General features: G+C 36.9%; 1 protein-coding gene across 4 annotated transcripts in view; it reads right to left on the bottom strand.

Annotated features, from left to right (window-relative positions):
- The window catches only part of pan (pangolin), a 125079-nt gene that overhangs the window by 4533 nt on the left and 107485 nt on the right, over window positions 1-13061 (bottom strand). Inside the window, exons 5-12 of one of the 4 annotated variants that reach the window (XM_053762698.2) lie at window positions 11176-11299; window positions 10817-10913; window positions 10304-10399; window positions 9682-9801; window positions 4586-4793; window positions 2998-3151; window positions 1744-1813; window positions 594-753 (exon numbers count right to left, since the gene is read on the bottom strand). In XM_053762698.2, the coding sequence (XP_053618673.1) occupies window positions 627-753; window positions 1744-1813; window positions 2998-3151; window positions 4586-4793; window positions 9682-9801; window positions 10304-10399; window positions 10817-10913; window positions 11176-11299 (996 nt within the window). In that variant the 3' untranslated portion in view covers window positions 594-626. Of the gene's footprint in view, window positions 1-593; window positions 754-1743; window positions 1814-2997; window positions 3152-3757; window positions 3924-4585; window positions 4794-9681; window positions 9802-10303; window positions 10400-10816; window positions 10914-11175; window positions 11300-13061 lie in introns of all 4 variants that reach the window. The other 3 variants (XM_053762697.2, XM_053762696.2, XM_053762695.2) reach the window with 3 other exon arrangements.

Below are 13061 nucleotides of genomic sequence, written 5' to 3'. Positions count from 1 at the left end.
GTAAAAACACTGAACTCATGCTGAGTTACTCAAATATTTCTAAATCCTCACAACGTTTAAGATTCGGAATCAACAAAGCCAGGTCATATAAAAAAAATGCAAATTATTGAAACCACTGTTGACAAACTACTTTACAATTTAAGAAGGATGCTGAGACAAAATACTTAATTTCACATTAATAAAACGTTTTGGCTTAAGGGCGCACCTGAACTTAAAATAAGCGAACATCTACCTACAACAACTAAAAAAGAAAAAAAACATTCCTAAAAACAACGATTACGACGATCAATCACACACACAATCATAATCTGAGACTAAGCCTGGTGTTTTAATGTCTTAATTACTAATATATAATTTGCAATCAAGACAATGTTGACAGTATGTTGGCAATACCTAATTATTTCCTGCTGAATAGGATAACTTTAAATATTCAAAATTAACCGTTTAATATTCGTGGCATTATAGATCTTAGATCTCACTCATACCACATTCTTGGTAAAAATCCATTTTCCACGTAGGTATTCATTATGGCTAAAGACTATCGAAACACCAGTACAAGTCCATCATCACGCCATCATCCTTCACTAACTGACCGTGGGTCGTCCTTCGGCGGCGGCGGGCCGGCACTAGAGGTTCACATACGTGGGCTCCTGGGGGGGGCTGCCCACCAGGCTCGCGGGGGGCAGGGGCGTCGCTGGCTCCGGTCGGAGAAGCCCCAGCCCCCCGGATACCAATACGCTACTTGATTCGGGGCTGATTGATGAAGAAATTGATGGAGCAAGCGAAGAAGAAGACGATGTGAAAAGTAATGAAGAAATCGAAGATATGTTTAATGTAAAAGGTAAAGATTGGAAAGAACAGAGTGAAGAATGTCATGTTTTAAGAATAATATGAAATGGAAAAAGTGATAATAACAATGAATTTGAAAAGTTGTAGCGAGAAGAAATAGATTATAGATAATACGGATAGAGCGTAAGAAAACCGCATAGATCAAAATAAATAATTGATGGAATACAGTTGAAAATTGTTGAAATTGAGATGAACCAAGTAGCGTTTTAAATATAAGTAAAAATAACAATACGAGCGTATACATGGAACAAATTCACCCGTAGTGCCAGCCGAGTACAGCATCGATCCGTGAGAAGCGGCAATCATGAGTAGAAAAAAACATTTCAATGAGTAAATTTACCCTTTACATTGTGCAAATAAATTTATTAAAAAAAGCGAGAGCAATTCAGAAAATGTGTCAAGATTTTTTTGAAAGCTTTCTTTTTGTTCATCGACAAATGATTGCCCTTTCTCTGACCCTTTGACATCACTACTGTTCCTAATACTACCACTCTTTGTACTACTTTCAAAAAAATCTATTCCGTATCTAATTTGGATTCTTATTTCTTTGTGAAAAGACACATTTTCTGAACATTGTTGCTTCGCTCTTATTTGCTTCTTACTTTACTAAACTCTCGGAAGAGCGTTTTAAAATTAAACATTAAACATAAACACAACAACTACTAGAGAATGTTTGATTTGAAAAAAAATATATAAACGAAACATTTTACGACTAGGCTCCTCTTGGACTTGCCGTAGAAAAAGACTAAAAGATAAGCCAAGTCTTTCCACATAGAAACAATACAGTAAAATAACAGACAGTGTCAGACACTGTTGAGCGTCGTAACTTCGCGGTGTTTGAAAGGAAAGTTGATTGGAAGCGAAAATAAACAAAAAAAATAGAAGGAGACGCACCTGCAAGGCTTGCACCATTGGTTCTGCTGGTCGAGGCCGTACCTCGCTCGACATTTCTTCAAGTTATTTCCTGGAAGTTCCACAGAACAATCGTTAGAATCTACTCTCGAATGTCGGTAACAAATGACGGTAAAGGAACGCAGGAAAATCAAATGTTGAATGTTTGGTTATCTTGGCAAATTAAAAATATTTGGACCGCAAATTAATCATTCAATGGCGTTAATCAAAGGAAACGTAAAAATACTATTACTTTAGATTCAATTTGGAAGCTGCTAATGTTTTTGCAGAAATAATCTTAATGTCTGAAGCATCTTAAAATAATTATACTAAAACAACTATGATCTACGAATAAGCAGGCATGCAGCAAACCCTCTTCTTGTTAGTATCATGCAGGGATGGGATCGGAAAAAAGAACGGGGAGAAAAGGAAAAAACATTGGTTTAACATAACACTACACGCATATCTTTCAAAATAAAACTAACTACGTCGAAAAAACAACCACAAATAAAGACGCTTACAAGCAAAAATTGAAGCAGAATAGGTTCTCCGGAATCAAAATAAATAAGTTCATTTGGCCAGTATCATTAACACCGCAGACACATAAGCATCAGCAGTTTGTCGAAACCAAAACGTCTAGCTCCTCTCTCCTTCTCCTGGAGTCCTGGCGGACATGCATCGGTACTCAGAACTCCTTCTTACTCTCTAACCATTCGAGAAGGCTGTCCCAGCCTTTACTGAGCACAGGTCTCAAGGTCTCCCTGCAAAGCTGAAGTTTCATTGTGAATCTTGTAAAACATGCACGCTCCCCGAATCGTAGGCGGCACTTAGGAGCAGAATGGTAAGCCAAAAACCGGGACAACCTTCGAAGGAGTGCCGCTTACAGGGTATTTCGATAAATAGCGTTTGTAATTACAAAAAGAAATAAATAAATGCGATAAATATTTAAATAAAATATACTGGTAATAGTCTACAACCTGTACCCCAACCATAGACATTCGGCAATATTACGGACGTCGTACCGGAGTTCAAAGTAATTGAACTTCGCGGGGGGAAGCAGGACGAGACGGGGGACAGCGGCGAACGTCTCCAGTTAATCCGTCATTAATTGACCTCATTTTTTTAATGAGTCAAGGCGCTGGTGTGACGTCTGCCGCTCGGGATCGCGGTTGGATGGGACAGTGGTGGGAGTCGTCCAGCGACGGACGTGATTATGGGGAAGCGGGACGCAGTCGGCGACGGCGTGAAAGGCAGTACCTCCATCGGTTGTCTCCTGTTTTCGCTTCCTCTTCTTGCCCCTTTGCGTATTAGCCCTAGACGACCAATCGGGATAGAGCTGCATATGCAGCTGGCGTTCCCGGCGCGCCAACTCGTAATACTTGGCTTGTTCCTCGCGTCCGAGCGCATGCCACTGTTAATGGAACCGCACCGCAATATGGAAAGAAAAGAGAAATGCACTTCGACGACGTCTCTCTGACACGCGGTCCCTACGCTGGTGCTAGAAAAACAGCCCGCGTGAGCGGTCCACGGTAAATTTTGATCCTACAACAGAATGAGAATGGCCAATTGTGACGTTCCTCACAGAACCTATTCTGCGGTCTTTATCGGAGTCGCGGCTGGTCTATACATATAACAAACCGATGGTTTCCGAGGGGTGTAGGGTGTACAGCACGGTCACTCGACGTCTACAGTACACTGAACACAAACTAGCCGGCGCGAGGCGGCGCGGTCCGGACCGGAGCCGGCCGCCTCGCGCGCGTCTCCGACTCGTGACAACGGTTCCAGCCGCTTTTCTAGCACAGGCACCGAGTGGCGCCGCGGTACATAACACAGTTGAGTAAACACACACGCACACTCACATACGGGACGGAAGGTTACGGATGTTAGTGACAAGCCGTTCGGCTCGCGTCGAGCGAGGACGCTGGGTTAGTGGGGGACATCGGGGAGGTCGGGGGGAGAAGCGAGTGTACAAGCGTCGCCGTGACCCATCCCCGCGTGTCGGGTCCTACTCCAGTACCTCCCAGCTCAGCGGGACTTCGGTCCTTTTTCCGCTTTTTCTTTTTGGAACCGTAACCGTAGTTGTCCCTCGCGCTCCACCCGGGATAAAGCTGCATATGAAGTTGCCGCTCTTGTCTCGCTTTCTCATAGTACTTTGCTTGCTCCTCTCGAGTCAACGAATGCCACTGTATTGACACCAGGATGTTACCAACGGTCGTACCCACTCGACCACCACTTCTGTCTATCCCGTTTCGTGCATTCCCAATTGGTAGATTTAATTAAATGCCCTTATGAGTCATACCCTAAATGATTCATTAAGATATATGCAGATGTGAAACATCTGTGAGTTTATGTCAATCTTGAGTCTTGACCCCATTTTGTGTGATGTGTATTTACGGAATTGTAACAAATACTATTTAGATGAAATAGAAATTTTACTGATTCTTTTAGATTCTGGATTTTTTTATCGAACTTTAATGGAAACAGACGAAACGGGATTTCTAGTTATAATTAAACATCTGTGATTACATTTAGGATCATGAATGAGAATGTTACTCCTGTTAGGAATGAGATTGCATTCTGAGAAGGACAACGATGGGTTCAATTCCCAGTAATTGTACGGTCAGCGTTTCAATACACCGAATTCATCTAGATAGGCGAATAGACTTGCATTCCTAACAAGATAACACTGAGCACATTAAAACACAACATTGGCCACTTGTAAAAAACAAATTTAAAATCAAATTGAGAACTAGAACCTCAACAGAAAAAATCATAAACAATAAAATATTATTTTTAAACGAAATTTTCGTACTTCTTTCATTTCAAATTTGAAAATCGAACTCACCCGTCGGCCGAGGATTTGGTTGATGGCGGCGGATTCTTTGAGCGTGCATTCCGCAACCACTTTCGCCCTCATCTCTTTCATATAGAGCATGAAGGCGTTCAGTGGTTTCTTTATGTGTGGCTTCTTATTCTGCTCTTTGCTGTTCGAATTCGCGGAGCTCTCCGAGGGCTTGTCGCTCGCACTACTGCTACTGCCCTTTTCTAATGACCTGGAATTGTTAAGGTTCTTGTTATCGTGTTGACACTATTGTGCGTATAAAAGCAATCCAGATAGTCAAGCTAAATTCTCCCGAAAATACGCAGCGCAAGCTTCTAGACGGTAAAATTTGAATCATGAAATGTGTCAATGTCTTCATGCCGCTATTTTTTTTATTATTCAGCTACTGTGACGACTGCGTTTCTTTAATCCAAAGTACATATACATTTTCATTATAAGCAAATCTTTATTCAATTCACTGAATATCAATAAGATTCCTAACACTTAAACGGAGATGTATTTAAATCACGGTGATTTGTAAGACGGACACATTTGCCATAAATGCACCTTACAAATGGGTAAAGACCACCCAATAAACATTTAACTATGTCCAGTTAACATTGTCTTACGTCGATATGTTAATGACGAGTTTAGGCGTTAACGACACAGACGACAATAAACATACACACATCCGGTTGGAAATAGACGCAAGCTTCCGGCGATGCGTGCGCGCATACGGTAAATACTAAGATTCATTTTTGATATGCAATTGATATTATACCTTATAATTTAAGCACAGAGATGAAATTGGCATGTGTTCGTGAAATTCACATGAGAAATAATATATTCGACGAGATTTAAACCCTAAGTTGTAATGAGAAAAGTTGAAGTTACATTAATCCGAGATATTTGTGATAGATGTTTAGTTGAGATGTAATGAATGGATTTCGGTGTTCAATAATGACTGTTGTATTTCAAACGAACGATATAAAGTGTTTGATACATTTTCAACAGTTGTGGCTTGGCCGAAAACATTAATATATACAAAAAACCTTAAAACATTAATGTTTGGAAACAAAGAATAAAACATACTAATTCAAATCTTGTTCTAAATTCAAATAGTATTCTAAATAAATCTCACCATAGCCAATAAAAATCATTTAGAATGTCACGTTCGAACATTAAAAAGACTATTCAGGAGATCCAAATTCAAAATAACCGAATCTATGACCATTAAAAAACAAAAGAACGTGAGTAACGACTTCCTACAGAGGAAAATGAAAATAGCACTAATAAATACCATGTCGTCCACTAGCTATGCTACGAGTCAGGTTGATGAATCCGATAGATTTTTATTCGGTAAATTAGTTCGGAGAAATGAGACTAAGTCAAATATACGACTTCCTTTGGTTTAAAAATGGGTAAAGTCGCCGGGAGTTGGTTAAGGCGTGGTTTAAAATTCATTAGGTGTGCACTATTGGAACAGACGGGATTAAAATATGTAGGGCTACGACTGAGCTGGTTTATATTACAAAATCTTCAATAGGTTTATTCAACGTCATTTTAATAACAACAAGCGTGGCCGAAAAACTTTTTAGACTGTGCAAATAATTGAAAGTTACTGACATTTTTATAAAATCACTGGAGAGCCGCGTGAAGCCTGCATTCGTCATAATACTTCGTTGTTTCAATGGCATCCAGGGTCCAGGTAAGGCAGAAAATAAAAAACAAAACAAAATTAGGTAAACGTTAAATATCACCAAAAAATGACATTATTCAATTTTACTTTTTATTGTTTAAGCACTCCGTAATACATATATCAAAAAGTTTGTAGGATTTGGGAATTTAATTTTAAATATGTAGTCGTTACATGGCAACCCTTGTCGCCAGGGGCATTTCAATGCGCTCGCGACAATGAAATATCGTCAAGTTGATGTACTGACTGACTGCTATACTATGATATTTAGTTTTTAATGCACATAGGTGAATTTGATGCTCATAAAAATTGTTCCCCTTCAAAAATTTTAAAAGTGTTTCAAAATTCAAAAATAGAATGAATTAAAAAACGGCAGTTATAATAAAAACCAGTAGTTTCGAGAACATTATAACAACTAGGAGATATTTGATACGCCTTTATTTTAAAATTGATTTTTAGTACGTAATAAAATATATTCAAATTTCTACATTCGCTTTGATTAAATCATATCAACGCTGCTGGACGCCATTTTCTATTTTATTTTTTAGGCTAATAATAAATAACTTTACTGTCAATTAAAAATATCGAATTTCTATAGCACTTTAAAACTAACAAGATTTATGAAACGATTTACAAGGAATTTCTTTTAAATATTAAAATATGCCTGTTTAATATTAATTTTGTTGAAAATAGTGTCCATTTATTTAATAAATGACTACGTATTGTTTAGCGCGCATATAATCTATTCGAAATACAGGCCTATCAATGGAAGACACGTGTTTTTGAACAATTTTTTCCAGATTAACACATGTTTTACGAGGTCGGTTCAAAACGATAAATTGTTTAAATTAAACGCTGTTCATATTTAATATATTTCTTATTGAAATTGTCACATTAACATACATTTTTAGGAAGTGAACATGAAATGTTTTGACAAATATCATAAAAATCTGCACAGCATATAATGATTTAGTACAATAAGTACAAATATCAAATGGTATTCATAGAAAACTAAAAAAAAACTAAAAGCAATAAATCGTTCATAGACAATTCAAGAGAAAAAATTAAATTAATAATGTAAAAAATTACACGAAACACTCACACTAACAAAATATTACTCCTTTTCCCCAACAATAATATCAATATTTTACTTTACGAGTTCGAATTGAAAGCGTTTAATTTAAACGTGTGTAATTTGCATACGATTTTAATTCTCGTTTAACACGTAACATAAAATGTGTCACATAAAATATTTTTTATCTGTGAATCGCTGCTGACGGTACGTCCCGTTAAGGCAGTCTCGTTTATCATCATAATTAAATTTCTCCGCTTATGTTATTTACACGGTATACCTGGGTGTAGTTGTAGGTGTCGAGTGCCGACATCTTATAAACACTTAGCAAAAGCTACTTAAACTAAAGTATACTTAGCTTTTAGTAATCAATTACTTCAATAAAGCACACTGTATACAATCGCCTAAATCTATTATACGTGCGAAAGGCTGTTACGATTTCACGGCTAAACCGTTAGGCCGATTTTGTTGAAATTTGGAATAGATATAGTTAATAAACTGACGTCATACATAGGCTACCGCGAAGGAAGCTTCGGGCAACAGCTAGTGAATCTATACATTACATAACAAATGAGATGTCGACAATCAAAAGTGTTTGTAAATCTCATCAATAAATCTATAATATAAAATGTTTTTACAAACAAAAATTTACACCATCAAAAATATCAAGTTAAGGATAAAAAGCCACTGAATAAGTAAAGATAAACGGTACTACCTTATAAAGTTTCAATATTTTTTGACTGATGTGGTCGTCAGCGAGACGAGGATATAATATTACAACAGCTTATAAGGTAAAGTTGACGAGTTGGTTGACGTGTGGAATGGGAGCCACGACGAAAATTGGAAAGCAGGGATAGCGGTGCTGCTTTTTTAAAATTTGAATTATAATTTATCGATTTTTCACAAGACAAAATAAGGATGTAGGTAAGTAAATATTTTATTAAGCAACATTGTTTTCGAATTTCGAAAAGCGAAAAAATCATAGCTTCCGAATCACTAAACAAATTATGCACCTTAAATGATGAATTAAACATAAATAATTGATTTATTTACTTTTCAACTGTAAAAATCCTTGTTAATTTTAACAATTAATTATATTAATTAAACTCCATTTTTCCTTAAAGCGACTATCAAAATAATTGTAGTACTTGTAAAAACGGAACGTTAGCTATTAGCGTGACATTTGGAATGCATCTGTCAAACGCCCTTCAGTGTTATCTGTAACTGATCGTAGGGGGTTGGCACGGTTAGTAATAGTACGGCGATACTATCGCACAATGAGAACGAGTGAATAAACTGCAGAGAGTACTTACAGACAGAAAAAACATCGCAATCAGATTCCTGAAAAGCCGTATTTGACGTGTGAGATTTATAACGTTTTTCAGACAGCTACATTGATGTGTTATGTACTTTGTGTAAAAAAATTATAATTGGATATATTTTTTAGTTATGTAAGTTCTAGTCATGCAAATAATCCGAAAATAGAAAATAAATAACTTTTATTTATTTATCGCTCAATAAATTACAAAAATACCGTTTAGGATTTACGATGTAACTTTTAGCATGTTAAATAAACATCTAACATGGAGTTTATAAACCAATTCGTAATAATATTAATATTATTAAATTTAATGTCTAACTGAATTATTGAATTGAATATATTTGATAGGATAGATTTATAAATAAAATCAAGATGTGAAAAGATATGTTTAAATTATAAAATCCGGCTTTGACAAAAATTGGAATCTCCCGCATGGAATTGAATTTATGATGCACGTTCTCAACCCCGGTATCCGTACTCATGCATCGCCATATAAGGCTAGGGTAAGTAGGCAGGAACAATATTGTTATTGTAATCCAGCCGCTTGCGACTCCATTATTATCTTTTCAATTTAAACGGACAAATTACACGTGTAGTTTTATTTGCAGCACGTGCTCTCTATATCGGATGATTATTAGCTTGAATATTGAGCGTGAATTAATATTTTTTGCGCGCGAAATATTGAAAGTCTTTGTGAGTTTTGTCATTAATGAATGCAGGCTTTGTGAGTAAATATTACTCATGAGTAGGGAATCGGAATTTTTAGTTTTCTGTAAGAAAGTACAGTAGTTCAGTAGTGGACTACTAAAGACTAGTAGAATATGTGTACAATCACAACTGTTTTTGACCAATATTGTGTCCAACTCGGCCAATAGTCGAGATTTCTAAAGCCAAGTAGCCACCTCAGCCTATTTGGCTTCATTTTTCTTCTGTATACAGCATCGACTGCACAAGTGAGAATTCTGGGAAACGTGCTGCATACGCATTCGGTGTGCACGGGCCTTAATGACGATATTAAATTTGTGACTTACCTCGCGTACCGAGAGTGGTGTGAATCGAGGTCTGCTTTTGAGGAGGGCGGAGGGACAAGCGCGGGACCGAGCCCGAGGCCCAGCCCGCCGCCCAGCGTTGGGGAAAACCGGTACAATTCACTGTGGGCAAAGATAATCCAAACTGTTTTACAAGGTCGCATTGCGAACACCTTGCAGTCTTACTATAATAGAAAAAAATAACAACATTATCCTTCTATTTTAAAATGTCACGTGTTTAAAATGCTATACTTATATAAGCGCATATTGCCACCATCCAAATTTTAACAATGTATTTTTTATATTAGAGAAAAATAAAAAAAATCTTGACTATACTGAAGGGTTATATTAGAAAGTATTATAGTTTTCCTTTGTACAGTGTAGTCACAGGGCGTGCGGCTAGGTAGGCCTTAACGCTCTCACCACCTCGACTCCAAACTTGACAAGATTATAAGTTCATTTAATCCATACATCCATACATATTTTGATAAGAAAAGATTGGTATTATTGTTTCTTTCCTTTCCAGTTTTTATTTGTTTTATTTGTATAAACTATACTATGATGAAATTTGGTACAAATATAGATTATACCTTCTGGCCTTATATCGCGAAAAAACATGTCTTACCTTGATAGACTAGAACTTGGTATGGGCAGCGAGGTGGGGTACGGACTGCGGAAACTGCTCGCTGCCGAAGATATGGGGTACATGCTTGGAGTATGCCTGCAACAGAGATATAGATTTTATATCTAGAAATATGTAGCTTTTAGATCCTACCATCCCACTTCTGGGCTACCATTCTGTTTCCAACCACATCTGTCATTCGTCATAAGTGGGATCTAATAACTACATTTAATAAATCTAGACAATAAATATGAATCTGATAGTCCTCGTGAGTTTCTGGTTTCAACCACGGCTGCGACGTCCAGGAACGTTAAATAAAAATTAAGATTCGGCTGTTATTTGCTTGGCGAACCATACCGCAAAATTGAAAAATCGGAGACCAAGATTCTTTTTGAGGCCGCTGAGTAAGAGGAGTAATGTTATTATTGATTCGATAGTTGAATTTATGAAATTCACCATTTTGAAATGAATTTGGAGCATAGGGCAGTTAGTTATAAATGAGGCTACATGACTCACCACGAAGCAGCAACCTGTGACATCTCTGGACTGAGCATGGGGTAGGGGTACGTACCCCCTGGGAAGGGGTACATTGGGGTCCGTGCCAACCCCGCAGCTAAAAACAAGACTAACATTAACAATAGTCAAACAAAAAAAAAAGATGTACGAAGTGCACTGTTTCATTCTCTTCCTCAGAAAAATAACTCCACAGTTATAACACTAGTATTATTATATACATATATCTATCGAGCGAAATCTCCAAAAATACTGACAGGATTTACATAAGTATTCTTACTGTTTTGTTTAAATAAGTATTTACATAGTATTCTTCTTGAATTTCTTCTATTGTATAGATGAACTTTCATCTAGAATCTTACCAAGTTTGGAGTCGAGCTGGTAGGGGGGCGGGATGCCCATATGAGCTGGTGGCGGCTGGCCCAGGTCTCCCCCCGGACAGAAGAGGGAGAGTCCACCTCCCGCGGGCAATCCCATTTTGCTCGTCTGCAACAAAAAGAATTGGTTTAAACTTTTAATAATAATTAAATAATTTTATTTCAGGTAATAGCATAAGTACAGTATAAAAAACCTAATACAAATGCCAGTGGCCCATATTATAAATACCTTACAGACTAACATACATATAAATAAAATATTCTTAAAATCTTTTGGTCTGCCAATTGTTCTATAGGTCAGCGATTGCCTGTGGTTCAAGATTGTAGTACAGTAGACACTACATCAAGTTGTACAAATCCATTGCAAATATAACCTGCAATCTTCTCGTCATAGTGGTCTATGCAGGGCACGTTGACACTTGTCTGCTTACTTATAATAGTGGTATAGTCATAAAACTAAATCATAGAACTATGACTTTCTACAACTATAATGTAACTTATTTTATGTAAAATTTTTATTCAAACTATCACGTCTCATTCCATTTCCTTGCTCGTCCCAAACTAGTACATTCCTAACTCAACCTAAACCATTATTTTAATGTATTTTTTTAATACAAAAATTAACAATTTTCTTTGTTTCTTAAAATGACAATTGTTTTTTTTTTTTTAGAAAACCATCTTATTTCATGCAATGTTATGGTCAAGCCAAAGCAACTTCAAAACGGGTCATGAAAAAACAATAAATTATCTGAGACTTGTGTATATCCCGACATTATAAGACAACTATTAAACTTGTATGATGTGTGACATGATGTATGGACTTGAACGTCAACGAGCTTGTAATCTATAAGTGGTAGATTTTAGATTTGCACGGTTGTAGAGTTTCTTTGTCTAACAAGCAACAACTAAGTTATTTTGTGTACAACTAAGTCGATAAGTATGTCCGATATCGCCCATTTCGTCGTCCTAATGGTTTACCATGTACTTTATTGTGTACTTACATGTTATATTACTGATAAAAAATTATACATAAATTTATATTTAAAAAATGGTAAGCCCTTCTGGCATAATAGGGACCAACACTGTTTGAATGAGTTTCTTTCGGCATTTCTTCTCAGCAGTGGTCGTTCCGAAATGCTAGTAGTTTGTAGCTTTGGTAAACATCATTTAATTTAGAATATGACGTGAAAAAGTGCCTGTGAAGGACTAATTTCTGAATAAATGATTTTATTTTGATTTTGATTTTGACATTCTATATATTTGCAGATAAATAATAAATTAACAACACTCAACGGCCCACACTAAGCTTGTATGATCTGATGGACACAAACATAGAAACGGACACAATACACCCAGAACCGCAGACAAATATTTGTGATCACAGGTACAAACCCGCGCTGAAAATCGAACCCAGGACCACCAAATAGCGCGGTGACAATCATCATATGCCGACATCAATAAATTATTGGCCACTACACGTCGTCGCGTGGATTGCGTCATCTCTGTCGGAAAATTTACCATAACTAAATGTGGATGGAGTTGTTTTCGGAAGGAGTGGACATTTGGTATGATATTTATCATTCTGTGTATTACCATCTAACATCTCAGTTGTCAAACAACATCGTCACTTTAAAATCCTAGAAGCGAAAAACGAATAAAAAGTGTCAGTTTATTCATAATAGTGTAAAAATCCCGTTTAATTAGAGGTGGCACTAGAGCGGAAGTGAGTTGAGAATGGCCCTACAGCGCCGGTTTGCGTAATTGGGCGCGCGGGCGAAATTTATTCGCCCCTCAATTCACTTGCTAATGACGTCTTCGTCTTTTGTCCCTTTCGCTCTGAAGGTATGTTACATTTTTTTTGTGTAAATTGA

The sequence above is a fragment of the Plodia interpunctella genome, chromosome 23 (assembly GCF_027563975.2).
Source record: "Plodia interpunctella isolate USDA-ARS_2022_Savannah chromosome 23, ilPloInte3.2, whole genome shotgun sequence".
In the NCBI taxonomy this organism is placed as follows: domain Eukaryota; kingdom Metazoa; phylum Arthropoda; class Insecta; order Lepidoptera; family Pyralidae; genus Plodia; species Plodia interpunctella.
This window is presented reverse-complemented; position numbering and strand designations above follow the sequence as displayed.